We start from the raw sequence: 18,038 nt of genomic DNA on the forward strand, positions 1-18,038 counted from the left end.
AAGTGACAGGGCCTTTGACTGACAGGGAAGAAAATCAGAAGCATTCCTGGACATGACCTTTTACCTGGCAGCATTCAGGCATCCAGTTAACACCTCAGGGAAGAGCCCACAGACTAACAGAACTGGGGATCTTTGCATCCTGGGAGTGTCTGTTCCCTGACACTTTACCTTATAAAAACTCTCTTTCTTTCTTTCCTGCCTTCTGAGGGTGGAGAATAGCCACCAACCCACAAGAAGGTAGAAATTCCAGCCAGCCGCCTGCACTTCTCCTTGGAAGAGTCTAGAATGTGAACAGGGCCAGGAGGATCCATTCCAGGCCTTTAATGTGTTTCTGCAATGTTGTCTGAGAAAGCAGAATGATTCCTCTGTCTCCTTTCTGATTCTTACAGCACATCTGGGAAATGCAGACATGATCCAGCCAGGGCTGATTCCTCTGCAGCCCAACCTGGACTTCATGGACACTTTTGAACCCTTCCAGGGTGAGGACATGGGGTAGGAAGAGAGCATGACTGCCTGCATCTCCCTTTGCCCAGGATAAAGTGCACTGGTGCTTCCCTTTCTTAGAGGGAAGTGTTAGAATGGGCAAGGGGAGGACTTAGAATTTTTCCAGAATTACCTCTTTTTTTTTTTTTTTGGTAGTAGTTGCAAAGTCTAGGAAGGTTTTCTGCCACAGGGTTCTCTCTCAAGGGAATCGCCATTCTCACTCCTGCGGTCTCAGATCCTCAGGTTTGCCCAGGACTGTAAGCAGTTCTCCCTGTGGGCAGCAGAGGGTGCTGGCAACACAGCCGCCCCCCAGCAGTGCCCTGCAGTTAGAACTGGGCTCCTCAAGAGCCGCCAAACGCCAGGCCTGGGAATATATCAGACCCCGCACTAGTTGCCAGCATGAGCGGTTCCAATCAGAGGGCCTCTTTCTGCAGAGTTGCCTCAGGGGGGAACGCCCTCTGGCCATGGCATTCCTCTGGGTAAGATGGGGTTCAGTGCCCAATTCATTTGCATCTTAATTCAAGGATATGGTGGGCACACAGAGCTCAAAAGCACCTGATGTTGTCTTTCAGACCTCTTCTCTTCCAGCCGCTCCATTTTTGGTTCCATGCTGCCTGCTCCTGTCTCAGCACCTGCACCAGATCCCAACAGTCCACCTGCTCAGGTAGAGGGAGCTGGGGAGAGGTGGCCAGGGCTAGGCTAATGAATAACCGTGCACTCATGAGCAAAGTGCGAGGGCTGCTGAACAGACATGTAATGCATAAAGGAGTTATGCTAGCCCTGCTTGAGAGCAGCCATAGGTCTCCAAGAGGTGGGAGCTGTTGGTAAGCGTGTGCTCCTGGCTGAGGCTCCACGTAACCTGTGTGCAGCAAGCTTTGTTCTAACCAGTTGAGAGAGGATTAGCAATGGAAAACATGAATCGCTAAGAAAAAGAAGTTCCATGTGTTGTTTTTTTTTTTTTTTGCTTTTTACTTAACAATTAACACAAATTGGTTATGAGCTGCAGGGGCTGCAGAGCTGGGTGATGCATGGCTCTTTGCCCTTCGGGGCGCTCAGCCTGGTACCTGTATGCACTTAGACACCAGAAACCTGGCCCCACCTTCTTCCATCTGGCTCCGGGAAGGATTTCTTCTATGGAGACTGAGATCTTGACAATTGATTCCTTATAGCGGTTCCCTTTTAGGAAGAGGCGACCTCTAGAAGTTGATACATGAAACTGTCCTGAGGGAACCCCATGAGCAGCTGTGCTCCAGGCTGCCTGTGCTCTGTAACAGAAGATGGCCGGGACTTTGGGGGGACCCCTGCTGGACTCTAGAAACAAGATATTCCCAGGCCTAGAGCCAACTGTGTGCAGTCACTTTGTCTGAGCTCTGTGTTATCATTTAGTCCCTAATGGAAACAAGACCCCTGCAGACGCCCGGAGAGACACAGTTCCATTCCCCCCCAGATTAGCAGGAATGGGGACGGGAGCCATCACTGTGTCCCTCTGTCTGAAGGTTCTGCTCAGGCGCACAGCATACATTGTTAGGCTTTCGGTATGTCGTACCAGGAAGTGACAGCAAGTTGTATGATCCAGCATTTGTCCTTCTTTTTCTCAGGAGAGCATCCTGTCAACCACCGCTCTCCCCACCGTGAGCCTCCCTGATGGCCTCATAGCACCTCCTGCAGCCACCGCCCTGGACCCCACGGATAGGCAGGGCTGTGAACGAGCTCCCCGGCCTGGAGACCCCTTTATCCAGCCCACAGACTTCGGTCCCCCTGCACCACCGCTGAATGTCCCTCAGCCTTTCCTCCCCGTGTTCACCATGCCCTTGCTGTCTCCCAGCCCTGCCCCAGCACCTGCTTCTCCTGCCCTGCCTTTAGCCCCACCCCCTACCCCTGCCTTGAGCCCCTCAGCTCCACCTACCTTCCTGCAGCCGAAGTTTGCTGGAGCCAGCAAGTCGCCCCCCATCATCACACACACGGCCTCTGCAACCCTCACCCACGATGCATCTGCCACCACCTTCAGCCAGAGCCAGGGTCTTGTCATTACAACCCACCATCCCACGTCCTCGGTGTCCCCCTGTGGCCTGGCACTGCCTCCGGTCACCCGGCCGCCAACTGCTGGGCCTCCCCAACCCTGTTTAACTTTTGTGCACCCCAAACCTGTCTCTTTGACTGCGGGGAGGCCCAAGCAGCCCCCCAAAATAGTGCCTGCGCCCAAACCAGAGTCTGTGTCCGTGGTATTGAAGAATGCTTGCATCGCCCCAGGTGAGTCAGGTGGAGGGAAGCCAGAGTCTGATCTTCCCTTCCCGAAGGATATTTCCCTGTCCCCAAGGCTTGGAGACTTGTGAACACACACACACACTTGTGAAACGAAAGTGTTCTAATCTACCACATTTGTGTGATCTAGTCTGTTGTCTACTCTGTGGCATTCTTTTCAAGTTAGTCTCAACCCAGTTTGAAAAAGCATGGTCTAGGTGATCTCTTTCCTGGGTCTGTAATCTGTCCCTTCAAGGAAAAGTTGCAAAACAAATGTCATGTACCCCGGTGGTGGTGTCTGTCCGTGGCCTGCGGTGAGGAAGGTGATGTCTGAGCAGCAGGAGAGGGGTCTGTATTGCCCCGGGGAGCCCCACGGTGCCTGGGCTCAGCAGCAGTAGTGTCAGAAGCAGCCCCCACGACTCCGGGCCTCACTCTCACCCTCTTGTTTTGGCAGCTGCCTTTTCAGGACAACCACAAGCAGTGATTATGACATCAGGCCCTCTGAAGAGAGAAGGGATGTTGGCTTCTACGGTGTCCCAGTCCAATGTGGTCCTCACGCCTGCTGCCATTGCCCGGGTGAGGGGGCCCTAGGCAGACCCTCTGTGTCCCAGCACAGCCCTACTCTTGGGTGGTCCTCACCTGACATGACTATGGTCGGGGGTGACCTCTCTCTCCTGTGTCACCTCAGGCTCCTGGAGTCACAGAGTTCCACAGTGGCATCCTGGTGGCAGACCTTGGCCACACCACGAGCAGCCAGCCAGCCCCTGTCTCTCGGCTCTTCTCTCCAGGCACTGTGCAAGACTCTCTGGTGAAGGGCGAGCAGGTCCCTGCCACGGGTTCCAGTGAGTGTGCGCTCCGGTCTGAACGGTTGGGACTTCGTGAGTGAAATGAGCACGCCCACACTCGGGTTAGGGAGACTGCCCACGGGGTTCCCCAGGATTGAGGCTGGACTTACAGGATGTGCAGTGAGGTCTTAGAAGCCTGCTAGTGGCCCACGCTGGGAAGTGCTGAAGTAGTGCCAGGTCATCCACAGTAGCAGGAAAGTGGCACGCGTGTGCCGGGCAGGCAACTCATGCACTTGGGGAACACCACTCTGACCTCCTTCAGAAAGGCCTGCTCTGAGCTGCCAGTTCTCATCCAGAAAAGGGATTGAGGCTGTCAACGCTTTCCAGAAAATGGAAACCACCCAGGCTTGTCTCCACATCAACACGGTCATCCCTTGGTTTTCAAGCACCTCACATCTGTTGAGCCCATTTCCACACGGTGGGCCTTTCATTGGCAGGACAATGGGGGGAGAACTGATTTTGCCCAGTGAAGAGCGTGAAGCCAGGGATAAAGGATTTGCCTGAGGCTGTGCTCCTGGTGATGGGGTAGAAACAGAACGTAGGCTTCCTCCTTTCAGACGCGTGTGGGAGAGGGAGACCAAGGGTGCCTTGTCTCAAGTAAAACCTGGGCGTGGTTGCTCCTGGAGCTCTATGGTAGACAGTTGTCTTCTTTGAACAGTCAGGAAGACCCGAGGAGGAAAGGTCTCTGCCTACAGAGATCAGACAGTAGAGGGACTTGTCCAAGGAGGCTGGACGAATAAGGGCCTCCAGTCTGGAAAGCTAAAGATGAAGACTAGTTACAAGTCAGGCCCCTACGGGGTTGTAAGTTAGGGCTCAGGTAGCATAGCGTTACCCTGTCTGCCAAGACACAGAACACTGGGCATTGGAGCTGCGTGGGGAAACTGAGAGCAGCAAGGCGAGGAGGTGGTCAACGGCGCAGAAAGGAGTGCACTGAGACTCTCTGGGTAGGCAGGCAGGGCAGCTCCAGGGGGCTCCAGGGCCTCCTGAGAGATGCCAGTGACCAGGGCACAGCTGCCATGGGAGTGGGCGAGGTTGGAAATACAAGAAAATGTATAAGTAGAGTTTAAAGAACAAAAATAGACAGATACGTGTACTTTTCACACAGGGTAAGAACTAGAGCCTCACAGAGGCTGCGGAAACCGCAGGTGGCCTCCAGGTGGTTTGTTAATAGGCTGGGTTAGCAGTCAGGCCTCCTCTCAAAACTCTGTGTGCCCCAAGACCTGTGGCTGGCCAACCTCAGGCCATGTTCCTACCCCACGTCCAGCCAGCCTTCATCAGGCCTTGTCCATACCTAACAGAATCCTCCTCAGGATGTTGGCAAGGATTTCTCCAGTGTCTGCTCTGGGGTAGCTGTGGGAGGTTCCAGATGGGTGTCCAGGGTTTGGGACTTGCAGGGGTTCCCTTCCTGGGTGAGCACTGTTTCAGCTGCTGCAGCCAGCCATATCCTAAGAGGAGTCTCTGTTCTTCTCAGGTCGAGATTGCCCAAACTCAGGGCAGGCCTCTCCATGTGCTTCAGAGCAGAGCCCCAGTCCCCAGTCTCCCCAGAACAACTGCTCAGGGAAATCTGCAGACCCCAAAAATATGGCTGCTCTAAAGGTATCACAGGTCTCTCTTGGGTCTTGATTTCCTTGGAGGGGTGGGAGGAGAGGCAAGGAGATTGTCAAGGGACCATTGGGGCAGCTGCATCCCTTACTAGGGACACATAGGAAAGGAGCAGCACAGACCTGGCTGGTGTTCCAGCAGCCTAGGGTAGCATCAGGAACCTGGACGTTTGCTATTTAATCTGGAGATGAGGTCGGCTCCTCCCATTCCCCACCTAGTAGCCGGCCCCAAGCCCTGGAACCAGCCCCAGACGCTGTGGCACACGGGAGGTGGCAGCTGTAAGAACTGGGGCATCAGAGGGCTGGGCCAAGGGTAGCTGGGAAGTGCTGGTCAGCGGCGGCCGTGGCCCCTGCTGAGGGCCTCCATTCTGCAGGCAGGGTTTTCTAGCACCCCTGTCCTGCCCCAACATGGCTCCTCACTGGAGCCCTGTAGCTCTCTGTCGCCCCTCCTTCCACTTTCTAGCCCCTGAGCCGCAGGTATGGAGGGAGGGCGGTGGCCCTGCAGTGCACCCTGTGTCACAGCGACCTCTCCATTCCCCAACAGAACCGGCAGATGAAGCATATTTCAGCTGAGCAGAAAAGGCGCTTCAACATCAAGATGGGCTTTGACACCCTCAACAGTTTGATCTCTAATAATTCCAAGCTGGTGAGTGGTGTCAGGTGGGCGGGGAGCCCCTGCGTTGGCCTCAGTGCCGGCTACACAGGCAGGGTCGCCGTGGCTGCTGTGGCTTTGACCCCGCCGCTCCTCTCCCAGACCAGCCACGCCATCACGCTGCAGAAGACCGTGGAGTACATCACCAAGCTGCAGCAGGAGCGGAGCCAGATGCAGGAGGAAGCCCGGCGGCTGCGGGAGGAGATCGAGGAGCTCAACGCCACCATCATGTGAGGCTGGGAGCATGGCGCCCGGGGCTGGTGCCTCATCCTCCCACGTGTGTGTCATAGAGGCAGGAGGGTCCTTTGGGCTTTTGTCATCCTCCTCCTGAGGCCTTTCCTCTTGGGCCTGCGGTGGCCAGCAGCGGCTGGCCCTGCCCACTCGGCGCCCCAGGGTCCGGCTTCACCGCCGGCCGCTCTGAGCTGCCTTTGATTCTTCTGTTGCTCCAGCTCCTGCCAGCAGCTGCTCCCTGCCACGGGAGTCCCCGTCACCCGGCACCAATTCGATCACATGAGAGACATGTTTGATGAGTATGTGAAGAGCCGGACCCTACAGAATTGGAAGTTCTGGATTGTATCTTTGGGCTTTCTTTGCTTCTCCCACCCCCACCCTGTGCACTGAAACAACAGACACTGACACCCCAGTTCCTTTAGAAAAATTCTTTATAAGTGGTTGTCGTTGAGTTTATCCAACAGGCAGTGCTAGTTTCTGCCTCGGTACAGGGGCCTGGCCTGGCCTGTGGTGTGAAGTGGGGCCGTTGGTGACCATCCAGGCTCAGGGCTTCCTGGGGAGGCAGAACAGGCCAGCTTTGCTCTCTACGTGCTTGGGAAATAAAGCAGCTTTCTTGCAAGGTGCCAGAGCCACCAGCTGAGGCAATCCTGTAGGAAGGAAGTAAGATCTAATCTGACACATCCTGGCGGCCGTCTCAGTCCTTGCAACAGCAGGGGGTCGAGCACTGCCCGGTGGGGTAGGTGGGAAACCAGGGCTCATAAATGGCTGAGGGGCAGAGTCAGGGTTTGAAACCAGCTCCCTACAGGCTGTTGTCTGCATTCGGGCCACATGGTCTTGGGCGCTGTCATGAGGCACATACACCTGCGTGCTGGGTTCCGTCCCTGGGGCCAAGGCTCACCTGCGCTCAGCCTTCCAGATGTCAGCAGGGCCCCTCTGGGGGACAGCTCCCGCCTTGTCATTCACCTTCCAGCCACCTCTCTGCCTCAGACAATCTGCACACATGGTGGGCTGGCCATGTGTCTTCACCTTATTGCTGACAGACTGAGGAGACAGCTGTTCGGGAGCAGAGGATTTTATCTGTTTGCACTCGAATGTCTGGTTTTGAAGAGAGGGATGACAGACCAGACACCAGCTCTATTTCCTCTGCTTTACCCGGCTTACTCAGCCTGGCTCTGGCCCTTATCATTGATGGAGCGAGGTGGCAGCTGGGATGAGCCAGGACCTCTTTGGTAAAATGGCACATTCCTCATCATCAGCCTCAGATCAAGGAGAAAATGGACCTCATGCCTTTGCAGAGTTGATGGCCCAGGATGGTTTGGGAGACCTGCACAGAAGGTGACTAAGAGCCAGCACGTGTGTTTATCACAAAAGACAGACCTCCTCCATCTCTAGACAGATCCCCCTTATGGTCTGCTGTGTGCCTCTGCTCTTCTTGCCACTATGTGTGGACTGCTGGCCTCCATGTCGGTGTACTAGAACTGTTCCACCCCCAGGAAACGTCTCTGTCCCTGCCTCCAGCCTGTCAGTGGCTGTTAACCTGTTGCTCAGTTAGAGTTAGATGGAAGGGTTTCAGGGGAACGTGAGAGTGCATCTACCTAGATCACGCTCCCTCAGCAACTGCACACAGTTACTTGCCAGTCCTGAGAGACGTTGGTCATGGGCAAGCCCGTAGCTGGACTTGATTCTCCCCACCCCCCGGTTACGTGTGCACTGGCCCTCCTCCTCGTTTATCTTTTCTTTAACCCACGTGCCGTGTAGTTCAGTATCATCATCAAGCCGCTGTTTGAGTCCTTCAAGGGGATGGTGTCCACCAGCAGCCTGGAAGAGCTGCACCGGACGGCGCTGTCCTGGCTGGACCAGCACTGCTCCCTGCCCATCCTCAGGCCAAGTGAGTCGGGGCTGCACGGGGGCTGTGGTACCACGGGGGCTCTCCAGACCCTGGAGGACAGTCACGGGGAGCTGTGTGGGAGGCCCCGACCAGAGGCGCCAACTGTGGGCCAGGGGCACGTCCCCTAGCGCCTCTCCTTTGCTTCGTGTCATCCCCGTGTGCGTGTGCTTGGGTCCACCTTGCGTTTTTTGAGCACCTACTGTTCACCAGGCCCTGTCTCAAGTACTTTCAGATATGTTTTCTGATTTAATTCTTACAACTAACAAGGCTACGCCCGTATATTGAGGTTATAGAGGTGGACAAACAGGAAGAGCTGGGGATTCTCTGCTTGTCTGTGGGAGAGGAGACAGGATTTGCAGTTATCCTAGGGTCAGAGGCTTTGCTGGCGTTTGTCCCTCGGTTGCGCTCAGTGCCTCTCCTCCTTTGGTGGCATGAGGATTGCCACACGGGTTGTGTGCCTGAGACCACGTGTGCTGTCTGCTGTGGGACTTGAAGCGGCCATGTGTGCCTGTGTCCCTGGGCTAACCTCCCCCTTTCTTCCAGCGGTGCTGAACACACTCCGGCACCTGAGCACCACCACCTCCGTTCTGACAGACCCGTCCCAGCTGCCAGAGCAGGCGGCAGAGGCTGTCACCAGAATTGGCAAGAGATCGGGGGAGTCTTAGCAGCGCCTAGCGGGCCCATGGCCGCACAAGATGCCATGGAGGCTCTTCCCTGCCTGCGGAGAGGATACTGCACCCCGTGCCTCTCCTGACGCCGAGCTCAGGGCCCCCCTCCAACTCCACCGGCCCACTGGGCCGCTCAGAACACTGCGCTCAGGTCTGAAGCAGGTTCGGGTCCTGCCGACAGCAATAGCCCATCTTTGGGAACCCCTTGCTGTGAACTCTTACTCAGCGACCTCAGTCGTGACCTCCCCTGCCCTCAGGCAACCCAGACAAAGTCCTGTCCTGCTGGTGGTCTGCCCCTGCTGCCTGAGCAGGGAGTAGGTGGGACAAAGGGGCAGGGCCTGCTCCTGTGAGCTAGGAACCAGAAGGGTTCCTCTTCGGTTCTGTCCTCAGACTTACGGATGCTCGCTCCTGTCACCCCTGGGCACTCGGATGGCTCCGAGTGATTCCCTGTGCCGCTCTGACTCGCCTCTGGGGCAGCTGGAAGGCACCTTTCTTCCTCCCTCAGACTGACCTTGTAAGTTGTTTGGACAGCTGCTCAGACTTGCGCACAGTAGGCTGCTCCCACCGCACAGGCTGCCGGGGAGCCCCAGAACCCACATGCAGAAGCGGTGGGTGTGAATGCGCGCAGGGCGAGAAGGAAAGCACAAGCAACGCAAAACTGCTGCTCTGCTTGGAGAGCCCTGGGCGGCGCCCCGGCATGCGTCGGTGACTTGAGAACCGTGGCAGGGACTCAGGGGGGCCTCACTGGGCACCACCTCACCACATGGCCCTTGTTCTACACCTTCCTCCAAGCCTCAGCCTCACACGAGCCAGCAGTGTTCGGTGGAAGCTCACAGCCCTCAGGGTGTAGCATTTGAGAGGCCGGACTCCACGGTGCCGCCATCGGCCCGTCATCTCGTCTGGATTGTTCAGCCAGGAGCCCCAAACCTGAGAATTAGCAGTTCTCGGACCAAAGATGTCACCACACCCAAAGTCTGTCCTGTGTAGTGTTTGGAGGAAGAAATTGAATTTCGACAGGCGGCACTCTGAGGCAGCCAGCTTCAGAGCTGTCTCTCGGCATCTCCCAGATCAGACAGTGAAGAATTACACTCAGATTTGATCGAGGCGGAGGCATATCTGGGGGCAGTGGTCTGCTTCTGAACGTGAGAATTGCATGTGGAGCGTCCAGGCCCATGCTCTTGCTGTATCTGCAACAGGAGCTGCCGACGGCCGGCCGGGCTCTCCAGCACTCAGGAAGCCCAGCCAAGGGTACCTCGTTGAAAGAATGTGCTTCTAACATTCTGCTGTGAAGCTCAGAGGGTCAGAGGACTTTCCATTCAACCTCTGTCCTCCCTGCCAGAGATGAAGCCTGGGCAGTGCCAGGTACCCGGAAATCCTGGGGTAGGCCCTGTGGGGGCTACCGAGGGCTACCTCCTGCAGCTTGGATCCATTCGGAGGCTCCCGCTGGTTCCTGGAGGCCTGCTGAAGCTGCTCAGGGGGCAGCCAGCCCTGCCTCAGCCTCAGTTGATGGAGGATGGAAGGGGTGTCCTCTCCCTGCCACCGGCTGTGCCACCGTCTTTGCTGCAGGTCACCGACCAGTCACCTACTCCCTTGTCTGTGCTTCAGCCCTGAAAAAGAGCAGCTTGGCGGCATCCCTCAGCCTCTCCAGAAAACGTGTTTACAAGCCTCCCAGATCACTTCCCTGAGGGGCGAGCACAAGACAAGACTGGGCCGATCCTTAATGTCCACTGGGAAGTGGTAAGAGAACTCATCCTTCACCCCAGGATAAACATGAAGTCGCCCTTCAAAAGGGGAAGACCACCATGGTAAGAACTCACTAGAGTCAAAAGGAAAAACGTGAGATGCCCCCAGCTATGAGGGCTCGTAGAGGGTCATGAGCTCGGTCCCTTCCCCAGTTCCTGTGCCTTTGTAAACCGCGTGGATGGCCGTAATGCTTGGCCCACCAAGACCTCTCCTAACTTAGCAGCCTTCTCCCCACCCTGTGCTGGGAGTCTTTTTTTTTTTTTTTTTTTTAACTCTGTGGGATATAAAATTGGCCTCTTGCTTCTTCGGCCTACCTCTCCTTCTCTTCCTTTTGCTGAATTAATGTTTCTGATTCTGTTTTGTTAAATATTTAAGGCTGTTAGGTCACGTGAGACTTTGAAGGGTGTGTGTGTGTGTGTGTGTCCTAGCAGACTGTTACCTAGATGCATGTTTTTGTTTTGAAACATTTACTTAAATCCATTTCTCTTGGTGCTCACGATTATCACGGCTATAGGGCCACAAAGCTGTATCTCTTACCACAGACATGATTGTTTCTTGTCCCAGAATCATTTCTTATTTTGGAATCTTGCCTGGTGAATCTGGCCAGGCAGAGGGGCGTAGCCGGGGCGCAGGGACAGTGAGACCACCCCTGGCAGAGGCCTCCAGGGCATGCTGACCACAGGGCTGCGCTTTGTTTACACTCATTGTCACCCCTGCCCCTGCCTCTACTCCCATAAAAGAAACTTTAAAATGCTGACACTTTGGAAAATAAAAAAATCAATCTGAAAAAGAAAAGGAAAAAAAAAAAAGCCTGGTTGGCACATAAATCTTTGACAAGCATTTCTGTGAAATCTTTCTGTGCCATCAGCTCCCTTCACATTGCTGCCTGCTCTCTCACGATGAGTGGGAAACACAGGGACAGGGCAGGTGCCACTGTGGGGCTTTCTGAAAGTCGGCGGGCCCGTCCCTCCCATCTCAGGCGGGTTACACAGCAGCAGTCACCCCCCAGGAGGGCCCCAGCCCATGCACCCCAGCTGCTGTCCAGCCAGATTTTCTCACATGAGAGCAGCAGTCCCAGTGTCACAAGTTAGCGTTAATGAGGTGCTAATGGGCGTCACTGGCTGTCAGGAGGAAGGACTGGAGGGCAGGGAACCTGGAGCATCTGCAGGAGGAAGGGTGGTCAGTGGTCACCTATGTGTCCTGGGCACCTAGCTTTATCCACTTCCTGCCCTTGTGACCTGACGGTTGGGCCTGAAGGATTTCGTGCTCTGGCTGATAGAAATATAAACTTAGACTCTGAGCAAGCATGGCCCTCCAGGGTGGTGCCAACCCCCTTCGTCTCACCCCAGGTGAAGGGGTGTGGTGGCAAGTGACCTGAGAACTAGAGGAACGAGGAGCAGGCTCATTGTTTCCAGGATTACAAGCTGTCGCGGTCTAGCTGAAGCACACGTCGGCGTGCCAGGCCATCCTCAGTGCTCTCTGCCCTATGTCCAGGACCCCCTACGCCATGGACAAGCTGGCCCACTCTCTCTTCTCTCTCTGGTGGAAAGTCGCCTTTCCCTAGAGAGACCCTGCTTCCCATTATGCACTTTGCCAGTGATGAAACCCACCCACCGCTTGTGGGAACTTAGCTTTGCCAAGTGTTCCCTTGGTCATGGTTTCACTGGGGAAGAGAGCTGGGCTGCCCTGGTGTGAGCAAAATGGCAGCCTCGAGCCAGAGTCTTCGCCTCGGTGCCCCATACCTCGTATGTTGAGAATTTTCACCATGTCTGAACATGGACAAGGGGAGAAGAGGTTTGGAGGGTGGAAGAGCTTGGAAGCTCAACACCTGTTTGTCACATTCAGTGGTCTCCTCGGCCTTGACCCTCTCGGATCAGAGGGGCTGCAGGAGCAGGGAGAAGCCTTAGGACCTACTGTGTACCTCCAACAACTGCCCCATTTTCTTTCCCTCCTGAGGACTTGGCTTTCCTGACTCATCACGCAGGGGGCTGTTTCCTTGTTGGAGTTTGTGAAAATCAGCCTTTGAGAAAGAAAAGGGAACTTTTCATGTTGAATGTTGGCTTTGAGTGTGTGTGTGTGTGTGTGTGTGTGTGTGTGTGTGTATGCACGTGCATGTGCTTGCACAAGCCCACCTGTGTGCATTTACTTAATGGAATTTTATTTTTGTGAAATTCCTTCCCAATTATGTAGCAGAATTCACCACCATCTCCCAGTCAAACTTTTGCTTTCACAGTCAACCCTGGGCGTCACTAATTGGAAGAATTCTCTTCTGGGTTTCTAAACAGAGGTGTGCTCTTCCCAAGGCTTGAGGTCGTGGAGGGTTTGGGAGAAACGGATACATTTCCATAGAGATTGTCCTGCAGTTGAAGGGTATGAAGGGCTCAGCCCAGGAGACACATCCTCAGGCTGTTTCTTTCTCAAGGGAGCTTGAACGCAACCTCTCCCCGACAACGCCCTGCTGTGTCTCTACCCGAATCTTCTCAGACGGCCCGCAAAAGGGAACCTTGTTCATCTACTAGCGTTGTAACATCATGGCTGAGCCACCACGTTCTCTTCCTTTGCCAGCTTCCAGTTCGTTGTGTAAATGGTTCGTTTTTTCTGTTGTGAGCTTTGGTGATTGCGTCAGGGCTCCGTTAGGAGACAGTTTCCCCTTGTGGTCCGAACAGCAAAACCCGGGAAGAGCCTTGTTACTCGGAGGCTCCCTCAGGCCTGCGCCATGCAGAACACCACCCTTCATGCTCCACTGTCGAAAAGCACGTTTCCACCAGCTGTATTCAACACTACAATGCAGTTTTAAAACTATATTTGCATCCGAGACAATAAAAAGCTGTATTTTTTTGAAAAGCCTGTGATGTGTGGTCTTAAATGCTACCCTGTTGGGCTGTGGAAATGATACCGGGAGATCGGAACAAAGTGACACTAAGACTGGCTTACTCATTCTAACCTTGGGGGGTGGGTTCAACCTGGGGTGAAGGCTTTGGGGGTGAGGAGAGAGACCCCAGGTGAGTAGGGGCTTCTAAAGAGAGGCTGCTGGAAGAGCCTATGTTAAAAGCCCCAAATTACTGATTCTTGCTTGGAATTCACGGAATTCACCAGAGCCTGGTGTTCCAGGCCTTTCCCAGGTGGACGGAGTTTGGTGGTGCTTGTACAAACTGCCCGTGTCCTCATCTGGAACCCAGGCAAGTGGCACCTGCCCTCACACTTGAACAGGGTGATTCTGAGGTTCACATAAATCCTGTCAAGCTGCTCAGTAACTTATGAAGGACTGTACTTAGAACGTGTAGGTTCTCGTCAGTATGGCTAACACTGGCCCCAGTGTTGAAGGTGTTCTAAGTCGAGGTAATGGCCCCAGGAGGCTGTGGTCTCCCTGCTAACCATGGACCCAAAGCCGCAGGAAAAGGCAGAGAAGCTGACGGGCAAAGATGCCCTTTGTTGGGCTGAGAAGATTTTGATGATCTCTGTTTACTTTAGAAGCTTCTCTCTTTTCCATACCATCTTCCTGCACCACCCCCTATCTCCCCCACCTCAGCTCCTGGTGCTTGGGAGGTGACCCAGTGAGCTGAGTCATGCTACCTCCTGCAGAAGGCCTGGCCCCAGCTGGCTCGTTTTACCGAACAACTGCCCAGATCCAGATCTCTGACTGAAATGCCGTGGGTTGATACACAGGCTCTTGTCTGATCAAACCCGATGCCTCCCCCAAAGAAAAAAGTCTCCATGACACAAAGCAAGATTTTGGGTCCTAAGAACAGGAGGCCCTACAAAGAAGCAAGTGATTCACGGACTCCTCTGGGCTGAAGAAACTTGATTTCCGTTGAGCAACAGATGTCTGCTTTGCTCTTCTTAAGTTTTCGAACCCAGCTCTGTGTTACATATGGAATCTTAAAAGATGCTGGGACGTAATTTGGAGAAGAGGGTTGAGTTGGGACAGGCTGGAAGCGGGGAGACAGAGCAGAGGGAGCGAGCCCAGTGCAGTGGAGACTGTCCCTCTGCATCAGACTCTGGGCTCCTCAGGGGCAGGCACGCCCCTGGATAGTTCTCACCCTGGCAGTGTGGGTATTCCCATTTCATTGAGGAAGAAATCAAAGTACTTCCCAAAGTACTTCAAGGCCACGTGGATCAGAAAAGGCTAAAGGATCATTTTGTTTGTTTTTTTACCTTGTAAAAGGTAATGGGAGGATTATCCTTGACCTGTCCTCCTCCCCTCCCCCACTTCTCCCAAGGCCAAGTCTGGTCAAGTTCGTCTTCTATATCTCTTCCAAATACGTGATCCACTTCTCTCCATCACCACTGCTGTCTTCAAATCTAAGTTGACATTATTTCTCAACCAGTTACGAAATAATGTCTCCCTCACTTCTGTCTTGTGGTGTCAATCACAGTCACTGGGAGCTTGGAACACGGGCCCTCCATGTCACTCCTGTGCTCGGGGCCTTCCAGATGAGGGCCAAGCCCTAAAGTCTTCTCCCCCCCGCCCCCCCCTCTTGCCCATCTAGCCCCTGCTTGCCTTCCCAACCTCCTTTTTGCTCTTTCCGTGCTCTGAACATACCCTGTTTTGTGTGCCATATCACTCTGAAGGCTTTCCCAAGGCCTCTTTCCTTTGCCCAAGCCTCTTGCCATCTCCCAGCTCGCTCGCATTCTTTCTTACAGTCCCAATCTTTGGACTTCAGTTCTTCAGAAACCAGCCCTCATGTCCCCCCTGCAGGCTATCTCCTACACACATGCATGGAGTCGGGCCTCAGAGCACCCTGTGTTTGCTCAGGACGCCTGTCGTGTTTGTCATTGTCATCTGTCTTCCCCGCTAGGTACCAAGGCCCGTCAGGACAAGGATCTGGTGCCGATGGTCACCGCCATGCCCAGCATAGAACTGACACACGGCAGGTGCACAGGTAACCTGCTGAGTGACTCCTCAGCCCATACCATTCCAGCAGCCCTGCTGCCCCTTCCTCGCGTCTGCATCAAAGAGGTAGGGTGTGGGGGCGCCTGGGTGGCACAGCGGTTGAGCGTCTGCCTTCAGCTCAGGGCGTGATCCCGGCGTTATGGGATCGAGCTCCACATCAGGCTCCTCCGCTATGAGCCTGCTTCTTCCTCTCCCACTCCCCCTGCTTGTGTTCCCTCCCTCGATGGCTGTCTCTATCTCTGTCAAAAAAATAAATAAAATCTTAAAAAAAAAAAGAGGTAGGGTGTGGGGACTCGTGAGAAGAATTCAGGAGAGGGGAAGGGGCAACTAGCAGGTGCAGAGGTCAAGCTGGTGTAGATGCTGACCACGATTAAAAGGTTGACCCCTGAGATTCCATGTTTAATATAAAACATCAGCTCTAGTAACTGAGGTTGTAGATGTAAGAACAATCTGTAACTGACATTTAAAAACCTTTCATCTTGGATGTGGATGTGATTATTCTCTAGGACACAGTTTACCTTCTTTTTTATATGTCAAGATCTGAATTTAGCCTTATGTAGGATGGTATGATTGCACTTGTCCTAAATTTCAGTAAATGTGCCTTTTACCTTTTTATTTCGGAAAATCTCCAGCATACACAGAAATAGAGGGGATAGTACAAGGAACCCCCACTTACTCATCATCCATGTTAACTACCAACTCGGGGCCAATTTTGTTTCATACGTACCTCGCCCCCGCCCCCATTGTTTTGAAGCAAGTCACAGACCCCATATGGGTTTCATTTGTTAACAGTAAATGTGCTTTTTAGTACCATTTAAAGAAGTGCATATATGCCTGCGGTGTTGGTCATTTAAAGGTTCCTGAAGGCTTTGTCAAAAGCTACAAAGTCACAGTTAATAAGAAATCTGAGGACTGGGGAATTCTCATTGATCAGATTTTCTGTTTCACTGAATGATTAGCTAGAAAACCCTTATTGTTTAAAGAGGGAAAAGCTTTCTAAGATAAGAGTCTACTTTCCTGCCTTAATGGGTATGGTGCAGCAAACAATCTAATCTCTTGATCTACTCTGACTGATTTTCTTTCCTGGGGGACGAGACCAAGCAGCGCTGGTTGGGGTTCCATTACAGACTTGTGGTGGGAGTGGGGCCTGCGTGAGCAGGAGGTAGCAATCCTTCCCACCGGCCCCCTCACCTGTCTGACAGCCCAGATTCCAGCCTTGGTGTCTCTCCCGAGTCCCCAGCCCACCCAGCAGTGTCACCGAATGACCTCCACCGGGATACACATAAGCCACTCCCGTTCCGCGCCTCTTATCCAACACCTGGCACGGGTTTGCCCGACTGCGCCTTCCTTCCGCCAGTCTTTGATCAGGAAGCATGTGCGGAAGGCCAGCTTGGGACTCAGCTCAGGGAACACAGCAGTGACTTTTCTGGAGACACCACAAAATCTGTCTTGATACCGAGTGATGGGGGTAAGCACGGGGTGCCATGAGGTCATGACTGCGCACTAGGAACCAGTCCTGGGAGGGGCTGGGGAGTGTCCCCGTGGTAGGTGCTGCCTGAGCCTGGGGGACCAGTGGAGTTCACTGGGCAGAGGGGCAGAACCCTCAGGGAAGGAGAGCGGGCTCCACAGGAGCAAGTCTGACACGTCCATTGATGAGCCTCCCCCTTCCCCACTGGGGCTTTTTCTCTTTATCTTTTCTGCCTCGCTGTGTTCTCCTTTTCCAATTGACTCGCTCCTCTCTGAGCTCTGGTTTCTCTTCCTCAAGTCTTTCTGCTTCTAACTACCGTTTCTTTAACTTTCAATTTCTCCTGCCCGGAGCCTGTTCATCCCCAAATATTCTGCATCTTGCTACATAGCGTTGCCAGCCTCCCGATGGCTCAAGCCGATACCTCAGACATCCCCCCGAGTTCTTCCGTCCCTTCACATCCCACCCTTAATCTGTCGGTGAATAATCACAGGTCCACTCCCCGCCCCCACTGCCACCACCTGAGGGACCGCCATGTCTGTGTTCCACTTCTTTGCTCGTCACCAATTCTTCACAGAGCTAGAGTGACCTTATTGAAGACACTTACGGCACATTGTGTCCTTCCCCTGCTCAAACTTCCAGTGGCTTCCTGTTGCATTTAGAATAAAGTCCAAACGCCTCACCATCTGGCTCCTGACTGCCTTGGGTGAGTGACAACCTTTCTGGGCCTGAAAGTCCTCATCTAGAAAACATGGATAAAAATCACACCCACCCCCCTGGGTTGCTGAAGGGTTAATTGAGCCGGGTTTACAATAAGCACCTGTAACGTGAGCTGCTTTTGCTAATCTTCACCTCTCTTCCCCTCATTCTTCCCCCATTCCCAACATTGCACCTTCTCCTGACTCTCTTGGATTTTATTGGTGCTACCACGAAGACCATCCTCCTTTTTAATACCCTGGAATCATTCTGATTCTCCCTGCCGCACAGCATCCTGCCTGCTCCCTTTCATTCACCAAATCTTGTGTTGTGAATTCTTTCTGCAAAATGTCGCCCAGGGGTCCCATTCTGTGCCGTGGAACAGCTGGTATGGGTCAGAGTTGAGAAGTACCCCAACAGAATCTTCCTAGCTCGCTCAGGTCTACAAAGGTCAGGAGATAGCATTCAGCTTCCTAACACTCATCCCTTTTTCAAAAACCTGCCCTCCTTCCAGCACTTCAGAACTTCCTATTCTAGAATCAAGTCCCCAGTCCTTAGCATGGCCTTCAGTAGAGCGCTAACTCCACCTCCCATCCCTGCCCGTTACACAGCACAGGTTCCAGGCTGGATG

The 18,038-nt window shown here is 53.8% G+C and overlaps 1 protein-coding gene across 4 annotated transcripts in view; it reads left to right on the forward strand.

Moving 5' to 3' along the window:
- Window positions 1–13,196, forward strand: part of MLXIP (MLX interacting protein) — a 57,715-nt gene extending 44,519 nt beyond the window's left edge. Inside the window, exons 7-18 of one of the 4 annotated variants that reach the window (XM_045777662.2) lie at window positions 390–479; window positions 918–962; window positions 1,056–1,147; window positions 2,082–2,733; window positions 3,179–3,300; window positions 3,413–3,602; window positions 5,041–5,165; window positions 5,715–5,816; window positions 5,925–6,052; window positions 6,272–6,395; window positions 7,812–7,941; window positions 8,485–13,196. In XM_045777662.2, coding sequence (XP_045633618.1) covers window positions 390–479; window positions 918–962; window positions 1,056–1,147; window positions 2,082–2,733; window positions 3,179–3,300; window positions 3,413–3,602; window positions 5,041–5,165; window positions 5,715–5,816; window positions 5,925–6,052; window positions 6,272–6,395; window positions 7,812–7,941; window positions 8,485–8,606 — 1,922 coding nt within the window. In that variant the 3' untranslated portion in view covers window positions 8,607–13,196. The remainder of the gene's footprint in view (window positions 1–389; window positions 480–917; window positions 963–1,055; window positions 1,148–2,081; window positions 2,734–3,178; window positions 3,301–3,412; window positions 3,603–5,040; window positions 5,166–5,714; window positions 5,817–5,924; window positions 6,053–6,271; window positions 6,396–7,811; window positions 7,942–8,484) is intronic. The other 3 variants (XM_045777668.2, XM_045777679.2, XM_045777690.2) reach the window with 3 other exon arrangements.
- Window positions 13,197–18,038: the final 4,842 nt, after the last annotated feature.

Source organism: Ursus americanus, chromosome 30 (genome assembly GCF_024610735.1).
Source record: "Ursus americanus isolate L20-20 chromosome 30, mUrsAme1.1.p, whole genome shotgun sequence".
Taxonomy (NCBI): Eukaryota; Metazoa; Chordata; class Mammalia; order Carnivora; family Ursidae; genus Ursus; species Ursus americanus.